The sequence below is a fragment of the Bombina bombina genome, chromosome 4 (genome assembly GCF_027579735.1).
Source record: "Bombina bombina isolate aBomBom1 chromosome 4, aBomBom1.pri, whole genome shotgun sequence".
In the NCBI taxonomy this organism is placed as follows: Eukaryota; Metazoa; Chordata; class Amphibia; order Anura; family Bombinatoridae; genus Bombina; species Bombina bombina.
This window is the reverse complement of record NC_069502.1, coordinates 879,864,906-879,880,495: the sequence shown is the minus strand read 5'-3', so window position 1 is coordinate 879,880,495 and position 15,590 is coordinate 879,864,906. Positions and strand designations below refer to the sequence as shown.

Here is a 15,590-nt window from a genome sequence, read left to right as displayed (position 1 = left end):
GGTGAGTGCTTATATGGGACATTCAGTGCAAAAGCTAAATATGACTATTTTTGTATGATGTATATAGTTGGTGATAAAAACAGCACATTGAATGTGTAATTTTTTTTGTTAGGTGGAAATTATGCTACAATTTCAAATAACTTTAAAGAAATAGAAGATCATTGGCTAAGAAATGTGCCCGATGCTCCAGAGCAGGAAATATGTGACAATATAAGTACAGGTGAGTTTATGATTGTGCCGAGTCTTAAGGAAATGGGTGTATGTGTGTGATGTGTCGGACTCAGGCAGGTCAATGTAAGTGTGTGACTTGTTTGAGGTACACAGATCAGAAGTGAGTGGATGTGTGTGATGTAACTGAAGGGTGTAGGTCAGATGTGAATGTACGTGTGTACTATGTCTGTGAATATAAGGCCCAAGTGAGTGTACTTGTGTGATATGTTTGATGGACGCAGAGCATAGGCAAGTGTACGTGTGTGATGTGTTTAAGGGACGCAGAGCATAAGTGAGTGTACGTGTGTGATGAGTTTGAGGGATACAGGGTACAGAAGAGTGTCACGTGTCTGAGGGACAGAGGGCACATGTGAGTGTGTCTTGTCTGAGGGACATTGAGCACAGGTGAGTGCACGTGTTTGATGTGCTAGGGACGCATGGCACAGGTAAGTGTACGTGTGTGACATTTGTTAGGGACGCAGGGCACAGGTGAGTGTATGTGTGTGACATGTCTGAAGGACACCGATCAAAAGTGAGTTAAGTGTGTGATGTGTCTAAAGGACGCAGGCCATATTTGTGTGATGTGTCTGAATAATGCAGGGCCTAGATGAGTTTACTTGTATTATATGTCAGACGGACGCAGGGCACAGGTGAGTGTGTGTGTGTGTGTGTGAGAGATGTGTCTTAGGGATACTGAGCACAGGTGATTGTAGATGTTGGATACGTTTGAGGGAAGCAGAGTACAGGTGAGTGTAAGTTTGTCACATGTGTGATTGGCACAGTTGAGGGTATGTGGGATACAGGGTGCAGGTGAGAGTAGGTGTGTGATATTTACATATTACAATTTCCTTGTGCAGTACTAAAAAGCTAAAATGTGACCATATTTATATGATCTATACAGGTGATGTCAAGACTGAAGTCACACTTAATGCTGAACAAATAAATTATCTGTATGTAAATAGTCAACTGGAAGCTGTGAAGCAGGAAATCAATGACAATATCAGTACAGGTGAGTGCACATGTGTGATGTGTCTGAGGGATAAAGATCATCTGCCCCACTAGGCACAGGGAGGTTTTTATTAGATGCCCTCGCTTCACTACAAAACAAAACAAAATAGGACAAGATATTAATAATAGCCAATACTAAAAAAGCTATATTCAATGCTTACAATTACGTGACAACATTTGTATAATAGTCTAGAAATGTTTCAATCTAAATGGTAAATCAACTTCAGGGCTGCTTCTCTTGAACCATCCAGGCAAGGGTGAAAATCCCACTCTGAAAATCAAACATAAAACAAACAGCGCTTATCTCAGAGAAGATATACCCAAGATTAAAGCCACTCTCTTTGTTATGAAGACACTACAGAATGAATGCATGAAAAACAGGCTGACACTCCCAGCCATATTATATTTTACATATAATGTAATAAAGTGAAATACCTCCTATGGTCTTATAAGGGGGCAAGGGTGACACTTCTGCAAAAAAAAACAAAAAAACAACACCATACCACAATCAAAATTGGTGAAATGGATCACCCCTCCTGATTATTGTAATGCATTATGTATTATCAGGTGGGGAGAACATTGCATTAAATGTGAACATTCTGCCATAGCCAATTTATTAAACTCCATCCACAAAATACAATCGTTGCTGCATAACCACATGATCATAACCACAATAATATCAAAGGAGGTATTTTACTTTATTATGAAACCTGCAAGAGATATTGGCAACATACAAATCAGAGATGTATTTATTTGATGTGAGACTTATTCATTCATATTTTATATATATGTGTGTGTGTGTGTGTGTGGTTTTACATGTATAATATATTAGGTAATTGGACCTTAGATAGAAAAGAAAGTGTATGAACATTTTACAGCTGATTAATTGGACGATTATTTTTTCGATTAATCGACTAATCAGATAGAAAAATAATCAATAATTGTTTCCTATATTTTAAATAAAATCCACATACTGAGTGTTACAAATATAAACTTCAGACTAAAACTTTACATTAGCACAACTTTTTGTCCAATTTTTAAGCAGCAGAACACATTTTTATAATTAAGCAAAACAAAACCACAAACCGTTTGAAAAGAGGTAGAAAGAGATAGACTATCACTGTTTATAACATTCTGTTATTCGTTCTTTCAGAAACTTTGCATTTAAATGCAAAAATATCAACATGTCCACATGCTCCTGGCTGATGCTGGGCCTCTTTTTGCAGATATTTTGCCTGCAGCAGGGAAGAGGCACTCACATGGTGTTAAGGTGCTTGAGATGCATAATTAGAGTTTTGCCAATTTCGCCAAAGTGGGATATTTATCTTTGTTATCTCTTCACCAATTCTAAGTTTTCCACTTTGGCCAGGGGCTTCTCAACAAAGTAAGCTTGGACTTCGTTCTAACATAAAAAATATCTTGAATATCTATATGCAATGGTAAATAATTAGCTATAAGGTTAGGCAAAAATATCTAGTCCATTTTAAAAATAACATAAATACTTAAAGAGGTTGTATCTAGTACATATTATCACAATTTATTAAAAAATAAAAAAAAGTCAAAAGAGCTAAGTGGGGATATTTATCAAAGCCTCAACTATGCTGCATTTGCCGGCACCAATACGCTCGCCTTACATCGCGGCTGCGGACCTGAATATGATCTCTATATTTATTTAAAAAATCCGGCAAAAAAACGCACACCAAGTACGGAGCGATGAGCACCGGACTATTGTTAACTAACTCATCGATCTCGCGTCTATATGGCTTTTTACCAACTTTATTTATCACCTGTCACTAAATGCCGCCACTATACTAAAATGTTTAACCCCTATTCTGCCGCTCCCGTACCCCGCCGCCACTAAATAAAGTTATTAACCTCTATCCCGGTGCTCCCGGACCCTGCCGCAACCTAAATAAAGTTATTAACCCCTATCCCGACGCTCCCGGACCCCGCCGCCACTAAATATTAACCCCTAAAATGCCAGCCCCCCACATCGCCATAAACTAAATGAAGCTATTAACCCCTAAACCTAACAACCCGCTAACTTTAAATTAAAATGACCACATCCCTATCTTAAAATAAATTTAAACTTACCTGTAGAATTAAAATAAACTATTTTTAAACTATTAATTAACCTACCCTAAATATTATACAGTATAATATTTAGGGTAGGTTAATTAATAGTTTAAAAATAGTTACTACACTTAAACAAAACTACCAATTAAATTAACTAAATTACATATTAAAAAAAACCTAACCCTACTCAAATTATATAAATCTACTATTTAACCTTATAAAAAATTACTAAATTACAAAAAAAACCCACTAAATTACGAGAGAGAAAAAACCCACATTATCAAAAATAAAAAAGAATTACACCTAATCTAATAGCCCTATCAAAATAAAAAAGCCCCACCAAAAAAAAAAAAAACCTAGCCTACAATAAACTAACAATGGCCCTTAAAAGGTCCTTTTGTGTGGCATTGCCCCAAAGAAATCAGCTCTTTTACCTGTAAACAAAAATACAAACACCCCCAACAGTAAAACACACCACCCCCCCAACCAACTCCCCCAAATAAAACCCTATCTAAAATAACCTAAGCTCCCCATTGCCCTGAAAAGAGCATTTGTATGGGCATTGCCCGTAAAAGGTCATTTAGCTCTTTTACTGCCCAGACCCTAATCTAAAAATAAGCCACCAAAAAAAAACCTTAAATATACCTAACACTAACCCCCGACGATCCACTTAGTTATTGAAGTCCTGCTTGAAGGATCCAGCCGGCAAGAAGTCTTCATTCGGGCGGCAAGAAGTCTTCATCCGGGCGGCATCTTCTATCTTCGTCCATCCAGCGCGAAGCGAGTCCATCCTGAAGACATCCAGTGCGGAGCTCCTCTTCAATATGGTCGCTGCCGTAACCTGGAACTTGAATGCAAGTGACATCATCCAAGATGGTGTCCCTTGCATTCCTATTGGCTGAAAGGTTCCAATCAGCCAATAGAATTAGAGCTGCTAAAATCCTATTGGCTGTTCCAATCAGCCAATAGGATTTGAGCAGCTCTCATCCTGTTGGCTGTTCCAATCTGCCAATAGGATGAGAGCTCAATCCTACTTACTGATTGGAACAGCCAATAGGATGAGAGCTGCTCGAATCCTATTGGCTGATTGGAACCTTTCAGCCAATAGGAATGCAAGGGACGCCATCTTGGATGACGTCACTTGCATTCAAGTTCCAGTTTACGGCGGTGACCATATTGAAGAGGAGCTCCGCGCTGTATGTCTTCAGGATGGACCCACTCCTCGCCGGATGGATGAAGATAGAGGATGCCGGCTGGATAAAGATGGAAGAGGCCGTCCGGATGAAGACTTTTTGCCGGCTGGATGGATCCTTCAAGCGGGACTTCAATAACTGTAAGTGGATCGTCGGAGGGTTAGTGTTAGGTTTATTTAAGGTTTTTTTTTGGGTGGGTTTTATTTTTAGAGTAGGGTCTGGGCAGTAAAAGAGCTAAATGCCCTTTTAAGGGCAATGCCCATACAAATGCCCTTTTCAGGGCAATGGGGAGCTTAGGTTTTTTGTAATTTAGTCATTTTTAATAATTTGAGTAGGGTTAGGTTTTTTTTAATATGTAATTTAATATGTACTAAGCGTAGTATAATAGTTAGGGTAGGTTAATTAATACTTAAAGAGATAGGGTTCTATATAAAATAATATGAACCAAAGCAAGACAAGGTTGCACAGGGCAACACATTTAAACTAAACGTTTATTAAAGAGGTGGTAAAGACATGAGTCCAAGAAGGTGTAGGCAAGCCGTGTGGTAGAAGTCTTGCAATAGGTATTACCCCATGAGCATTGTTTTGTGATTACGCTGTCCAGCTGGGAATCGCTTTTCAGTCCTGCTTTGTTTATTAGAGACCGGACTTACATCTTGGCACCGGAGCGTGTATTCACACTTAAGTGCCTGGATAGGAGCAGAGTAAAAGGGACGTTACCTGTATCAAGTTTACCAGAGCGTGTTTATTACACTAAGAGCCCGGATTCATACGGACTGCTTGCTGGCCAGCTTTTAAATACATGCTAGTATTTGGGGATATGGTTGACATTTATGTAATTGTGACGTGCTATTATCTGCTTCTCATTGATAATAGAAGTAAATTAGAAAGTTGCTTAAAATTGCCTGCTCTCAAAATTGCATGCCCCTCTCATTCCGGAGGAGGAGTTCAGGTGTATGGTCATGCAAGACACCTGCTCTGATTTACCTTCCTTCAAGCCTGCTGGCGGGAAACCTGCACCTGCGCCTCAACCCTCAGACCTAGGGCGGCTTGTGTAGCAAAAAAAACCCATTGCTATCGGAACCTGCATTAGTGCCATACCAAAGCACTAAACTGTATTTAGCAGTCCCCATAAGGACTTACAAAAACCCTTGCAGAATCTTTCGCTCAGATACTAAGGTTATATAACCACTCAACAAAATTATTATACCAGGTACCCAAGGAGTATAGAGAGGTTAATTCCCGGCTAACCAGTGTCCGCACTTTGCTGAACTCTCCTCCTCAGGCACTAGCGTTTGCTAGCGGACTTACCAGTTCTAAGGGCAGAATCCTACTTGAACTTTTAAACAAAAAACTGGGACAGTCTAAAATAACGATTATTCCAACTGACTGTTGTTATCCCAGTTTCAGTCTTACCTGGCCCTATGGAACAATGGGGGTGAGTCTAACATTCTGATCAGACACTAGCCTGCTATCCTTTTAACCCCACCAACTACTGCATCTATACCTGACTTGGGGTGAAGACTTCAGACCAGCCGGACGGTACAGACCTGGATGACAGCCGGCACACATCCTGGTTCATGGCGTCCTGAGCGGCAGGGAAAACAGGAGGCGCAGTGATATCTTGGGCGTCGATCCCTATTGGCGCGGGCTTCCCCTCCCACCGTTGCTGCGCGAGGGACCCGGGCCACGTCTCATTGCTGCGCCGCTCAATCTGATGTGAACAGCTGCGATCTTCTGACGCCTGAATTGGGCTTTTCTCTACCGGGTGGCGTGACTCAGGACTCCGCCAACTTTCTTCCTGCATATCCGGTGCTTCCCCTCCCACCAGTGCTGCGTGTAGGGGAAGCCCGGTTTTTGTCTTGAGAAAGCCGCTCAGCCATTCTACACTCCTGGCTAGGAGTTGGTAAAGTATACAATATTCAAAGTGGCCTGTTTATGCACTCCCTCAGTGAACTCCAGAAAATATAACATTAAGCCTCTGCTGCATGTTTCAATCTTAGCAGCTAATAATAATCTTTTCTTTCTTTAAATATATTGACTCTCTCTACCTTCCCCTTAAAAACGTACATGAAGAAAGTTATTTTGGGGATGAACTCTCTCTAAGCTCCCTGATAAAACCTTGGGCTAAGAAGACAGGGGAGAAAAAAAAAGAAAAAGGGGAAAGAGCTGAGATATTGGAGCGATATTTTTACTACCCTCTTTAGCAAACTAACGTCTAACTGTTTCTCTCTCCAAGGAACTGTTTGCTGTAAATTTATGGCTTAAACGAACTTATATATATATAATTTCTCCAACATAGGTGTGTCCGGTCCACGGCGTCATCCTTACTTGTGGGATATTCTCTTCCCCAACAGGAAATGGCAAAGAGCCCAGCAAAGCTGGTCACATGATCCCCCTAGGCTCCGCCTTCCCCAGTCATTCTCTTTGCCGTTGCACAGGCAACATCTCCACGGAGATGGTTAAGAGTTTTTTGGTGTTTAAATGTAGTTTTATGCTTCAATCAAGAGTTTGTTATTTTAAAATAGTGCTGGTATGTACTATTTACTCTGAAACAGAAAAAAGATGAAGATTTCTGTTTGTAAGAGGAAGATGATTTTAGCAACCGTTACTAAAATCGATGGCTGTTTCCACACAGGACTGTTGAGATGAAGTAACTTCAGTTGGGGGGAACAGTGTGCAGACTTTTGCTGCTTGAAGTATGACACATTTCTAACAAGACTTGGTAATGCTGGAAGCTGTCATTTTCCCTATGGGATCCGGTAAGCCATTTTATTAACAAGATATAAAGGGCTTCACAAGGGCTTTAAAGACTGGTAGACATTTTTCTGGGCTAAAACGATTATTTTATAAACATGTTTAATGGCTTATAGCTTTGAGGAGTTATTTTTATCTTGGGAATTTTGTTAAAAAAACGGCAGGCACTGTATTGGACACCTTTTTCACTGGGGGCCTTCTCTAATCATAGGCAGAGCCTCATTTTCGCGCCACTAATGCGCAGTTGTTTTTGGGAAGCAAGACATGCAGATGCATGTGTGAGGAGCTCAGATACACAGAAAAAGCTTGCTGAAGGCGTCATTTGGTATCGTATTCCCCTCTGGGCTTGGTTGGGTCTCAGCAAAGCAGATACCAGGGACTGTATAGGGGTTAAATATAAAAACGACTCCGGTTCCGCTATTTTAAGAGTTAAAGCTTTCAAATTTGGTGTGCAATACTTTTAAGGCTTTAAGACACTGTGGTGAAATTTTGGTGAATTTTGAACAATTCCTTCATACTTTTTCGCATATTCAGTACAAGGGATGGGATTCTACTCCAATCTGTTCATAGTTCCCAAAAAAGAGGGAACATTCAGACCGATTTTGGATCTCAAGATCCTAAACAAATTTCTCAGGGTTCCATCGTTCAAAATGGAAACCATTCGGACAATTCTTCCTACCATCCAGGAAGGTCAATTCATGACCACGGTGGATTTAAAGGATGCGTATCTACATATTCCTATCCACAAGGAACATCATCGGTTCCTAAGGTTCGCATTTCTGGACAAACATTACCAGTTCGTGGCACTCCCATTCGGATTAGCCACTGCCCCAAGAATTTTCACAAAGGTACTAGGGTCCCTTCTAGCGGTGCTACGACCAAGGGGCATTGCAGTAGTACCTTACTTGGACGACATACTGATTCAAGCGTCGTCGCTGTCTCAAGCAAAGGCTCATACGGACATTGTCCTAGCCTTTCTCAGATCTCACGGGTGGAAGGTGAACGCAGAAAAGAGTTCTCTATCTCCGTCAACAAGAGTCCCCTTCTTGGGAACAATGATAGACTCCTTAGAAATGAAGATTTTTCTGACAGAGGCCAGAAAATCAAAACTTCTAAGCTCTTGTCAAGTACTTCATTCTGTTCTTCTTCCTTCCATAGCGCAGTGCATGGAAGTAATAGGTTTGATGGTTGCGGCAATGGACATAGTTCCTTTTGCGCGAATTCATCTAAGACCATTACAACTGTGCATGCTCAGACAGTGGAATGGGGATTATACAGACTTGTCTCCGACGATACAAGTAGATCAGAGGACCAGAGATTCACTCCGTTGGTGGCTGACCCTGGACAACCTGTCTCAGGGAATGAGCTTCCGCAGACCGGAGTGGGTAATTGTCACGACCGACGCCAGCCTGGTGGGCTGGGGCGCGGTCTGGGAACCCCTGAAAGCTCAGGGTCTTTGGTCTCGGGAAGAATCTCTTCTACCGATAAACATTCTGGAACTGAGAGCGATATTCAATGCTCTCAAGGCTTGGCCTCAGTTAGCAAAGGCCAAATTCATAAGGTTTCAATCAGACAACATGACGACTGTTGCGTATATCAACCATCAGGGGGGAACAAGGAGTTCCCTGGCGATGGAAGAAGTGACCAAAATAATTCAATGGGCGGAGAATCACTCCTGCCACTTGTCTGCAATCCACATCCCAGGAGTGGAAAATTGGGAAGCGGATTTTCTGAGTCGTCAGACGTTTCATCCGGGGGAGTGGGAACTCCATCCGGAAATCTTTGCCCAAATAGTTCAATTGTGGGGCATTCCAGACATGGATCTGATGGCGTCTCGTCAGAACTTCAAGGTTCCTTCCTACGGGTCCAGATCCAGGGATCCCAAGGCGACTCTAGTGGATGCACTAGTAGCACCTTGGACCTTCAACCTAGCTTACGTGTTCCCACCGTTCCCTCTCATTCCCAGGCTGGTAGCCAGGATCAAACAGGAGAGGGTATCAGTGATCTTGATAGCTCCTGCGTGGCCACGCAGGACTTGGTATGCAGACCTGGTGAATATGTCATCGGCTCCACCATGGAAGCTACCTTTGAGACGGGACCTTCTTGTTCAAGGTCCGTTCGAACATCCGAATCTGGCTTCGCTCCAACTGACTGCTTGGAGATTGAACGCTTGATTTTATCAAAGCGAGGGTTCTCAGATTCTGTCATTGATACTCTTGTTCAGGCTAGAAAGCCTGTAACTAGAAAAATCTACCATAAAATATGGAACAAATATATCTGTTGGTGTGAATCTAGAGGATTCCCATGGAACAAGATAAAGATTCCTAAGATTCTATCCTTTCTACAAGAGGGTTTGGAGAAAGGATTATCTGCAAGTTCTTTGAAGGGACAGATTTCTGCTTTATCTGTTTTACTTCACAAAAAGCTGGCGGCTGTGCCAGATGTTCAAGCTTTTGTTCAGGCTCTGGTTAGAATCAAGCCTGTTTACAAACCTTTGACTCCTCCTTGGAGTCTCAATTTAGTTCTTTCAGTTCTTCAGGGGGTTCCGTTTGAACCCCTACATTCCGTTGATATAAAGTTATTATCTTGGAAAGTTTTGTTTTTGGTTGCAATTTCTTCTGCAAGAAGAGTTTCAGAGTTATCTGCTCTGCAGTGTTCTCCTCCATATCTGGTGTTCCATGCAGATAAGGTGGTTTTGCGTACTAAACCTGGTTTTCTTCCGAAAGTTGTTTCTAACAAAAATATTAACCAGGAGATAGTCGTGCCTTCTTTGTGTCCCAATCCAGTTTCAAAGAAGGAACGTTTATTGCACAATTTGGATGTAGTTCGTGCTCTAAAATTCTACTTAGAAGCTACTAAGGATTTCAGACAAACATCTTCCTTGTTTGTTGTTTATTCTGGTAAAAGGAGAGGTCAAAAAGCAACTTCTACCTCTCTCTCTTTCTGGCTTAAAAGCATCATCCGATTGCCTTATGAGGCACGGCAGCCTCCTGAAAGAATCACAGCTCACTCCACTAGGGCCGTGGCTTCCACATGGGCCTTCAAGAACGAGGCTTCTGTTGATCAGATATGTAAGGCAGCGACTTGGTCTTCACTGCACACTTTTACCAAATTCTACAAATTTGATACTTTTGCTTCTTCTGAGGCTATTTTTGGGAGAAAGGTTTTGCAAGCCGTGGTGCCTTCCATCTAGGCGACCAGATTTGCTCCCTCCCATCATCCGTGTCCTAAAGCTTTGGTATTGGTTCCCACAAGTAAGGATGACGCCGTGGACCGGACACACCTATGTTGGAGAAAACAGAATTTATGCTTACCTGATAAATTACTTTCTCCAACGGTGTGTCCGGTCCACGGCCCGCCCTGGTTTTTTGAATCAGGTCTGATGAATTATTTTCTCTAACTACAGTCACCACGGTATCATATGATTTCTCCTATGCATATTCCTCCTTTACGTCGGTCGAATGACTGGGGAAGGCGGAGCCTAGGGGGGATCATGTGACCAGCTTTGCTGGGCTCTTTGCCATTTCCTGTTGGGGAAGAGAATATCCCACAAGTAAGGATGACGCCGTGGACCGGACACACTGTTGGAGAAAGTAATTTATCAGGTAAGCATAAATTCTGTTTTAATCTTTCTTAAATCTCTGGCAAAACAGGACTCAAAATGAATTTGCTTGCTGTTGCTGTTTAATATGTGTATCTAATCATCTTCTTTTCTCCCACCTGGTAACTTTGCATATAGCGATCTAAGATATTTTCCTGTTGCAACATATTGCCATACTAACTGGTTTTTTCTATATAAAATATTGCTGTATTTAATTTCCGTAGGGGCACTAAAAATTAACCTTTCCTTTTTTGATACTTAGCCCCTATAGGTTAGGTCTAAGATTAAACCTAAAGCTGAGAATTCCTTTTTTTTTCTTTTATATTGCTGTCTGGATGTTATATAAAAATTGTCACACCTAATTTAAGGTATAGGCATTGGAGGAATTACCATACTGAGCACACCATAACTCCAGTGCAGGTGTAAAGGTATAAGCTTTCCTAGGATTGTAAATTAGCAAACATATATCTGGCTGATGTTTTTGTTATAAATTCGTGGCATTAAGCAATTTAATTCACAAAACATAAACCTTTTCCAAACGCTTTAAAAGAGAAGGGTAGGAGTAGGGGGAAGAGGAGGTGATGGAGAGATAGCAGGATAAAGGGTACCCACATCTTGGCGTTGCCTGCGGTTTTTTGTGCCACCAATTAATCTTTCGTCTTTCTAATTAACCTTGTGCATTATAATCTAAGGTATTAACCTTAAGCTAATTTGTTTTTGCTTTGTATTTTTTAAACATTGAAGTGTTTAATTCCTTGTGAAGGAGCTATTCCACAGAGCATATTCAACAAAATTATTTACTGACTATAAAAATACCTCGTTCTGTTGTAGCAGGTAATTGAGTACCTCTTTGGGCCCTTTTTCAGTAGACTATCATGTAGGTTCAGGTTATAAGCCTAAAGCAAATTCTAAGGCTGAGTATTATACATAATTTAAAAGACTCTTTTAAAATAAGAATTGTAACCAAGGGGACAGAAATAACTCTTATATGCGATCACTCAATTTTCCAGCTTCACCATATACATGTTTACATGTAAATATAAGACATTAAACTTGCTATAATAAAACACCTAATCCATTTTTCAAATAAAATCCTCCTCTAGGGTATTAGGAAGTTAGGCCATAAAACTGCCCTACTAACTACAAATTAAACTAGGAATATTTTCCCTGGCTGCAATAGATAAGTGGAACCGTTAAGCGGTTCTCACCCCTATTAGTCAGAATAGAGGAACAGATTGCCTTAATCTAACCTTGATACTGCTTGGCAGAATAAGTTCATAGTAAAACACCTAAAATTATTCACATCCCTTGTGGATCACTGTTTTAGTTTTTGTTTTCTTTCAACTCGTACGCACACAATCACTGTTGCCAACTACACATCTCACTTTTTTGCACCCTGCATCACAGGTTAATAAATTAGAGGTCACCCTCCTTAAATCACTTTTTCCCTCCCCCCCCACTTTCCCCTCTTCCTTTTCCTCACAAACACAGATCCCCACTCCTCCCTCCCTTCTCTCTCCTCCCTCCTCACTTTAACACTCCACAATAACTCACTCTACACATCACCACATCACAATTAGTTACACTAACACATTCACGCCTCACATTCTGATTTAGGGTCCATAATCCTCAAGTTCACTCTTACACAGCCATTCACTCCCCTCACACAGTTCTTTCCTGTCTTATGGAAAGATTTCTTAATTCCACCCCCAGAACTACTTCTCCAAGCATGGCAGGCAGATATAAGGATAAAAAAACCAAAGGAGTCTCAGAAAATGTAGCAGATATCACCATACCTATCATCAATCCTGCTACAGAGACCTTAAATATTCAAAATTTGGTTTCTAACATATCAGAAGCACTAACTCCCAAATTTGAAACTTTGAGATCTGAGATAAAACAGGATATAGTACAACTTTCCCAGGAAATTAGGCAATTCTCAAGTAGATTACAGGAGGCAGAACAGAGGGTTTCTGATTTAGAGGATCTCACCACCTCACATAGCTCCAACCTAGAAGAAACTAACATCAAAATTCAAAAACTAATTTCAAAAATCGAGGACCTTGAAAATAGATCACGCAGGAATAATATAAGGATAATAGGAATACCTGAGGGCAAAAAATATGAAGATCTCTCCTTGTTTGTCACTCAGACCCTAGTACAACTCTTAGAAATGCCTCCATCACACATAATAATAGAAAGGGCTCATAGAATAGGTCCACCTCCAATTGGCAACAAAATAAATAGGCCCAGACCAGTAATTGTGCACTTTTTGAACTATCTTGACAAAACTAATATACTTCAACAATTTAAAAAGAAACAACCAATTAGTTTAGATGGTGCCAAAATCCTACTGTTTCAAGATTTCTCAGCTGAGACAGCCTCAAAGAGGAAAGAACTGGCACCAATATGCACAAAAATGATACAAAGAGGATACAAAGCGACACTATTATATCCACATAAACTTAGAATAATGGTCAGGGACAAGGTATATCTATTCGAAAATGCTTGTGAAGCGGAAATTTTTTTTTCTGAACTAGAATCTACAACTTAAATAGTAAGTAGATAGATAGCAATAAATAGACAATTACTAGGTTAATAGCCCTTCAACAGAATTGACATGGGTTTTTTTAAATTAAAACAGCCCTCTGAAGAGGACAATTACCGAATTAAGAACTTAAAAGGGGAAATTTCCCTGCTGAATATTGAATTGAGATATTGCAAAATTCTAAATAAACATCTAGAATTTTATTTTTCTTTCTGCTCCCTCCCTCCCCCTCTCCTCTTGGGGGGAGGGGGCGGGGGCCTTCTCCCTCCCCCCCCCCCCCCCCTTTTTTTTTTTTTTTTTTTTTTTTCTTGTTGTTGCCCTCACTCCTGTCTTCTGCCACAATCATCCTATATATGTTAACAGATGACTAAAAGATTAGATAAAGTTAAATTTATATCATGGAACATAGGCGGTATCTCCACCCCCATCAAAAGGAAAGCAATTGTCTCCCACCTGAGAAAAATGCAGGCAGATCTTGCATTCCTGCAAGAAACACATTTAGACATAGTTGAAATTAAAAAAATGAAAGGCTCCTGGGTTAAAGAGGTTGTTGCCTCTCCCAGTTTTGGAAGAAAAAGAGGGGTAGCCATTTTGATCGGAAAAAGACTGGAACATGAGTTAATCCATTCTGAAAGGGACCCTGAGGGGAGGTTTGTGATGATGAAAATTAAAATTCAAGATCAACTGCTTACTTTATGTAATATCTATGCACCTAACACACTGGATTATGAGTTTTGGGACACGCTGCAATCCAAAATATTAACTTATTCAGAAGGTTATGTGATATTGGGTGGTGATTTCAACATGGCGCCACAATCCCCCCTAGATAGGCTCCGACAGACTAATAAACAAGCGAAACAAAAAAGAGACAATCTTGAAGCAAAAATATTCAAAACTTTAACCCAGAATTTAGCTGTTAAGGACATCTGGAGGATTCAAAATCCTGATGTCAGAGAATATACTTGCCTTTCTAAGGCCCATAAAACTCTATCTCGAATAGACCTGTTTTTAATTGATGACAGACTATGTACAATGAATACTATTGCAGGAATAACTCCTGTTACTTTGTCAGATCATTCCCCCATTTCTTTAGAATTACAGCTAAATCGGTTTATAAACTCCTCTTCAAGATTTAGATTCCCATATTACCTGGTGAATGACTCTAAATTTAAGAGTCATTTGATTAAGAAATTTAGGGAATACCTTCAATTTAATTCCGAATTTGCTGATCGCCCGGAAATATTCTGGGGAGCTGCCAAAGCAGTCCTCAGAGGTGAAATAACGGCTTACGCCGCCATGATATCAAAAAAATTGAAAAAGAGAGAGAAAGAGGTCACAAGATTTGTGACTAATGCTTATAATCGTTACCTGCTGCACAATACACCTTTTCATTGGGCTAAATATATAAAAGCCAAGAGTGAAAGAGATTCTATGGTACTATTAGTGGAAACACAGAAAGAACTTAGGTTTCAAGCCAAGCTTTACCGGTTTGGCAACAAATCGGGCAAATTACTAGCTAAGTTAGCCAAAGGCGACAATAAGTCTCCTTTGATTGAAAAAATCTTTCATAAAGGGAATTTATTGGTAAACACAGAAGATATCTTAGAGGTTTTCACAGAATATTATAAAGACCTGTACTCTGCAAAAACCGCAGATAAAATCCAGTCCGATCAATTCTGGGACCAGGTAAACTGCCCCTCAATTACAGCAGAAATGAACTCCATTCTTAATAGTCCAATCTCCAATGAGGAGGTTAGTGAATTAATTTTTAAATCACCAATGAACAAAGCAGCAGGCCCAGATGGTCTTCCTAATGAGGTGTACAAGATTCTGTCCTCAGATATAGCTCCCTATCTATGTAAAACATTCAATGAATTTTTTATTGAGGGCAATACCATACCAACTGATTTTTCGGCCTTCTTTACAACTCTGCTCGCGAAGGGAAGCAAGGATCCCAGTCATAAGGAATCTTATCGCCCGATAGCCCTCTTGAACTCGGACTATAAGATCCTTGCCTCAATTTTGGCGCGTAGGCTTCAAGGCGGCCTTTCACATATTATCCACAAGGATCAAGCAGGGTTTATCCATGGCCGTAATTCAGCCTCCAAAATTAGGGAGGTTCTTCTGCTAACAGAATTTTTTCAAACCAGAGAGAGAGGGACAGAGGGCAAAAAGGATCTTGCAATAGTCGCCATCG

At 40.5% G+C, this 15,590-nt stretch overlaps 1 protein-coding gene across 1 annotated transcript in view; it reads left to right on the top strand.

Moving 5' to 3' along the window:
• LOC128657414 (oocyte zinc finger protein XlCOF7.1) overlaps positions 1–15,590 on the top strand; it is a 55,514-nt gene that overhangs the window by 25,244 nt on the left and 14,680 nt on the right. The window contains exons 8-9 of the mRNA XM_053711753.1: positions 113–220; positions 1,112–1,219. Coding sequence (XP_053567728.1) covers positions 113–220; positions 1,112–1,219 — 216 coding nt within the window. The remainder of the gene's footprint in view (positions 1–112; positions 221–1,111; positions 1,220–15,590) is intronic.